The sequence below is a fragment of the Podarcis raffonei genome, chromosome 4 (assembly GCF_027172205.1).
Source record: "Podarcis raffonei isolate rPodRaf1 chromosome 4, rPodRaf1.pri, whole genome shotgun sequence".
In the NCBI taxonomy this organism is placed as follows: domain Eukaryota; kingdom Metazoa; phylum Chordata; class Lepidosauria; order Squamata; family Lacertidae; genus Podarcis; species Podarcis raffonei.
The window spans coordinates 62,808,530-62,814,239 of NC_070605.1; the positions used below are offsets into that span (position 1 = coordinate 62,808,530).

Here is a 5,710-nt window from a genome sequence, read left to right on the forward strand (position 1 = left end):
GATTAAGAAAAAGGCAGTGCCCCAGGCACATTCTTTTCCTTAATATTATAATATATATTTGCTTGCACTGCAGTATATGATATTCATATATCCAGCAAGGAACTTATAAAATATATTGTAAGAAAGAAAACCAAATTACTAGCGTGTGCCTGCTTTTTAATCACCAACAATAACGTGGAAGCAAAAGTGGTTTGAAATTAAGCTTAAAAAAAAATAGTTCAGAGAATGTTCTCTAACACCTGGATTTCTTAGAAGGAAATATTCCTTTGATGAGTCTCCATAAAACCCAGGGCGCTTTATTAGATCACTGCAGAGACTCTCTACTCGCAGGCAATTTAACTCCTTGAACTTTGCTCTGCAATTATTTGGCTGTTTGCAAAGAACCTCCTCGCTTTCCCCGAGCCCTCCATCGAAAGAGGGAATGGGGTGGCGAAGGCATGGCAATATATAAATATGGGCATTACTTTTGCCCTGCCCTTGAAGCCGAGTCTAAAGAAAGAGGAGGAAGAAAACGAAAGCAAGGCAACGCAATGCCGCCCGTAAATACTGCGCCTCAGGAGACGGCGGGGCCACATTGACGAAGGGAGCACAAAGGCGAGCGACTCACAGCCTCGCGCTTCCGCTGTGTAGCCGGGAGGAGGAGAGCGGGAGAAGGTGGAGTTGGCGCCGGGACTTGGCTCCGCTCCCACCCAACCCTCGCCTCTTCCCTCCCTCAGCGACTCAGGAGCGTCTGCGCCGTTGAACTCTAGCTGCCCGCGCGCTATAAAGTTAAGGGCCGAGCCGAGGGCGAGCACTCCGCTCGGCTGAGGGGCGGAAGCGGCGAGCTTTTCCCGCTCTTTCCAGCCCTCTTTTCCCAGCCGCCTCCTTTCGGAGCCATGGCGTGCGTGGAAAGATGCCGCTGCTGCACGGGCAGCCGGCGGCAGAGCAGCATCCTCTACAATATCCTGAAAAGCGAGCAGCAGCGGCAGCAGCAGCGGCGGCAGGCGGGAAGCGAGCAGCCGCCTCCTCCTCCTCCGCCGCCACCGCCTCCTCCACCGCTTAGTTCGGGCGGGCACGCGGCGTGTCCCGGTTGCTCGTGCGGCTTGCAGAAGCGCGTGGCTCTGCAGAGCCCGCAGGTGGCGTGCAAGGCGGCTTCGGCGGTGCTGGTGAAGACGCTGCGCTTCGTCAAGAACGTGCCCAGCTTCCAGGAGCTGCCCCTGGACGAGCAGCTGGTGCTGGTGCGCAGCTCCTGGGCTCCGCTGCTGGTGCTGGGGCTGGCCCAGGACCGCGTGCACTTCGAGACGGTGGAGACCACCGAGCCCAGCATGTTGCAAAGGATCTTGACCGAGAAGCGGGCCGAAGAGCAGAGGCAGCAGCAGCAGCAGCTGCAGCACCGGCAACGGCGGCAGCCGCAGCACCATTTCCTGCTGCTGTACAAGACCCAGGAGAAGCTGGCGGCGGCGGCGACCTGTGGCAGCAGCGGTAGCAGCAGCAGCAGCAACAGCCCGAAGCTCCCGTCGGCAGAAGAGATCGAAGCCATTCAAAGCTTCCTGGGCAAGTGCTGGAGCCTGGACATTACCACCAAGGAGTACGCCTACCTCAAGGGGACGGTGCTCTTCAATCCGGGTAAGCGCGGGGAATTTGGCGGGGAGTTGGAGGCGAGACATGGGTCACGGCTAGCTTCTCTTCCCACCATCCGCACTACCATGTTAGCACAGGCACCACCTGTTGGATTTCTTCAGCTGGTTTCCTCCTGCCAAGTAGCTACGAATAGCACAGAAGCTCTGTTTAAAAAGCCTGGGGTTTTTTTTGAGGGGGGATAGGTGTGGTAGTTGGTCCTGCCTTGAGCCTTTACTTCTAAAGCTAAGAAAGTAAATGCCTTGCTTGAACATAACCTCAGAAGGTGAATTAGTGTGATGGCGACTCAAGTTTTGTTTTGCTGGGACTCTGGAAAGTCTTAGAGCAGTGGTTCCCAACATTTTTTTTTGCCATGCTCCACCTCAGCATTTCTAAAATCCTGATGAGCCAACCCCCCTCCCGTGACATATGATTCTTATTATTCAAAAAGTGAACTCCTATTCAAGTGGAGGAAGACTAAAAGGCCATTAACTCTTAATTTGTTCTTAAATTGCCTCCCTTAAAAATCAAATTGCCCCCCTGCTCCGCATTGGGAACAGCTGTCTTCAAGGGTTTTCATTGCGCTAGTGACAGGCAGACATGAGAAGAAAGAGGAAAGGGTCAGAACTCTCTCTACCTGTTTTGCTCAGGGAAATTTTCCCCAAAACGTGGGCTATGTCATATCCTCGGAAAGTAACAGAAGTGCAATAAAACATACTAGTAGGCTCGGCTTTTTGGGGAGAGAGAATAAAAACAGTTTCCATGTGCTCTTTTAGTTTCCTGTTGCTTAGCCTGGCTGAACAGCATCCAGTTTTATATTCAGAAAAACAGACCGCACATGGAGCTTTTTCCCCCTGGGTAAACCTGTTTAATGCTGGGCTGCAAAGCTAAGAATATCTTCATTTTGTCACCTCTCTTTCCTTCAGAATTTCTTATAAAACAGGGATTCTGAAAGACCCTCGCGAGCTAAGTTTTTCTTGTGCTCTAGAAACTTCCTGTGCTCTGATCAAGTACTGTGGTGTTTAAGGGTAGAGGGTGTTTTATTGCTTTATTTATTAAATATATAGATTCGCTTAGGGACTGAATGATTGTACTGAATTGTAAGGAAACATGTTCAAGTACCTCATTTTGAAACATTCTAAAAAGTAATTTTCAGGGGAAATTGCTACTTTGACATTAAACTAACACATCTAGTGGATACTAATAATTAACATGTAATAATTTATACTAAATAAATAGTAATGTAGAATGAAGGAGAAAGAAAGGAAATTATTTGTAATTATAAAGTGGTCAAATGAATTAAGCACATTTTAAAAATGGTTTAAGAAGTCAGAACCAGAGATGCTGCCTTAAGGCATTAGAAAATATTTACATTACATTCAGAGCTTTTTTATTTGCATTGTAGAACCTTGGAAGTATGGCTGTCTGCAGTGCACATTTTAATATGAATGATACTGGCTGTCAACAGGTTGTGGGCAAGCCTTCTTTTCTCTCTTGCTCTCTCCCTACCATGCTATCTTTGTCAATTTGTGAACATTTTTATTTCTAAAAGCAGATTGGTGAGTTTTATTGGTTTAGACATATTTGTTAGAGAAGTTAATAATTTTTGTAGAAAGTGTCATTTGTTCTTGGTAGTGAGTGGGCGTGTCTGTTCCCTGAAATGAGCATGGAAAATTCCATTTTGTAAAAAGAAATAGAGTTGCACACTTCAAAACACATGCTTCATGTATTGTGTTTATATTCTTATAGTGGTATGATGACTATCAGACTTGTCTTGCTACTAAAAGTTCAGCGAAGTACTTTTTTGTTCTCTGTTAATTCTGATTACTTTCCAGCCATTTTGCACAATGGAGTAAGTCACTTCCAGTTGTGTATATTGCAGATAAAAAGGTATTATGAAGAGAGGACTTAATGTTCATGTGTTTTCTTTTTACCCTTCTAGATCTGCCTGGGCTGCAGTGTGTACAGTACATCCAGGGACTGCAGCAAGAAGCACAGCAAGCCCTAAATGAACATGTCAGAATGATTTACAGAGGGGACCAGACTAGATTTGCCAAACTGAATGCGGCTCTGTCTATGCTCGGATCTATTAATGCTAATGTTATTTCCGAACTTTTCTTTAGGCCTATCATTGGAACAGTGAATATGGATGACATGCTGTTGGAGATGCTTTGTGCAAAATTATGAAGCCATGTGTGAATTATAACTACATAATAGAGCAATCCAACATGAAATGTCCCACAACAGAGTAGTGTAAAGTATTGTAAAATAAACTAACTTATTGTTTTTACATAGATAGTATTTTTGTATTCAGTAATAAAATATTATTTGAGTGCTCTTAGCTTTTATTAAATACTCATACCTTGAAATTTTCCAGCAACATATTTCAGCCCTTAAAAAAAAGAAAGAACTGTGTAATCCAATGCATGTTACTTCTAAGTAGGCCCCATTGTGTTCAGTGGAGCCTACTCTGGGCAAGTGTGCATAGGATTTAAGCCACAAAGTGCAACTATACATGTTTACTTGAACTAAGTCCCACTATATAGTCAGTGGAACTTATTCCCAGGTAAGTGTGCATAGGATTTCAGTTTAGTTTCCAAAGCAGAGTGAATATTCTTTGGTATATCTTTAACTGAAACTTAGACAAATCTGTGTATTGTGTTCAAAATAGGAAGTCTCTCTTTTCCGTTATGTCATTCATTGTTATGATCCTATATTCTTGGAACGCATGCAAGACCAAATATGGTGTAATGTTCTATCTTTTCATATTTATCCTGACAAGTTATTTCATAATTTTTTTTACTTAAGGGACTTTGGATAGACTTTATTATATCAGGAGAAGTTGGACTCCCAAGAGCAGTGTTTGGATCAGGTCAATGGGTGAAGAAGATTGTTTTCACTACACAATTTATTTTAAAGACATACTGTTTGCATTTATGTAGACTGGAAAAAAGCCTGATATGTAAGTGTTGGCTGCAAGAGATTCAATACCATGTATGTTTCAAGCTGGAACCAACTCTATCCTGTAAACACAGTAAATTGTAACAAAGTTGTAAGAATTGTAAATTAATGCAAACAATTTATTTTTTTCTTGCATGTTGTCTACATAGGCTGAGTCATTTATCATAAACTTGTGGACAAAAGCATCCTTGAAATCAGTGGCGTTAATCTAAAAGTTGAATCATTGTTGCAAGGATTAGAATATTTATGCACTTCTCTTATTTTGTCTTAAAAACATCACATGCTGTTTCTGTTTCCAAGCAAATTTAATTCTCTGTCAGTTTACATGGTGCAGTCACCTTCCAACACAAAACTTGATCGTATACCGGTAATTGGTGAACCTTTTGCCAGGTTTCCAAACTACATTTGTACTTCCTATAAATACACCAGAGTAAAGTCACTATAAGCTAGATGCAGTAATTAATGGATAGGGAACAAATAATGCATTAAAAATACTGCTATAGTTATGTCACATGATTTATTGTTGTAAATAATGGGACAGTGAGAGAGCTGAGAAGTTGTGCATCTTCTTCACTCAGGGTGAAGAAAATTCACAACATTAAATTTAAAACCTTACATTAATGGACAAGTGTCATTTTCAATATTGTTAACACCACATAGATACATGCTGCATATTGCTGTTCTGTGCTGCATCCAAATCTACTGAGTGTTTTTAGAAAAGGACTAAAGTTTCTGTTTGGAACAGAAAGGAAGAAAGAGAATGCAAAATGACTAAATTTTGTAACTAGATACATTTGTGTAGGTGTGATAATAATAGAAAACCACTAGAATATGTACTGCAGACCTGCAGAATATGTGACTCCTGAAACCAAATGCTCTCCATCAGCCATGGGTGTGTAACATGCAACCAGGGAAATAAAATGTTTGCTGACAGCTTGAGATCGGGGTGATTGAGCACGAGGAAGACTGATAAATATCTCACAAGTTTGACAGGCATTGATGAAAGTTTTTTTAATTGCATACAAATGCACAAAGGTTAGGTAAATGTCCCTGTAATGAACATATGTTTTCTTATTAAATTTAGGGTTAGGGTCTAACTCTGGATTTGTGTAGGGTTTACTCCTTAGCCTTTTCTTTTCCCAAAGACATCTCT

General features: G+C 42.5%; 1 protein-coding gene across 1 annotated transcript; it reads left to right on the forward strand.

The window, feature by feature from the left end:
- The first annotated feature begins 258 nt into the window (after positions 1 to 258).
- On the forward strand, positions 259 to 4,742 carry NR0B1 (nuclear receptor subfamily 0 group B member 1). The gene is made up of 2 exons (XM_053387005.1): positions 259 to 1,605; positions 3,539 to 4,742. The coding sequence occupies exons 1-2, from the start codon at positions 876 to 878 to the stop codon at positions 3,781 to 3,783; spliced, it is 975 nt and encodes a 324-aa protein (XP_053242980.1). The 5' UTR covers positions 259 to 875; the 3' UTR covers positions 3,784 to 4,742.
- The last annotated feature ends 968 nt before the right edge of the window (positions 4,743 to 5,710 follow it).

Bases quoted from the DNA above. Each gene is read 5' to 3' on its own strand.
- NR0B1 (XM_053387005.1), top strand. From the start codon at position 876: ATGGCGTGCGTGGAAAGATGCCGCTGCTGCACGGGCAGCCGGCGGCAG. The intron at 1,606-3,538 runs GTAAGCGCGGGG...TTACCCTTCTAG, and splicing joins GACGGTGCTCTTCAATCCGG to ATCTGCCTGGGCTGCAGTGT.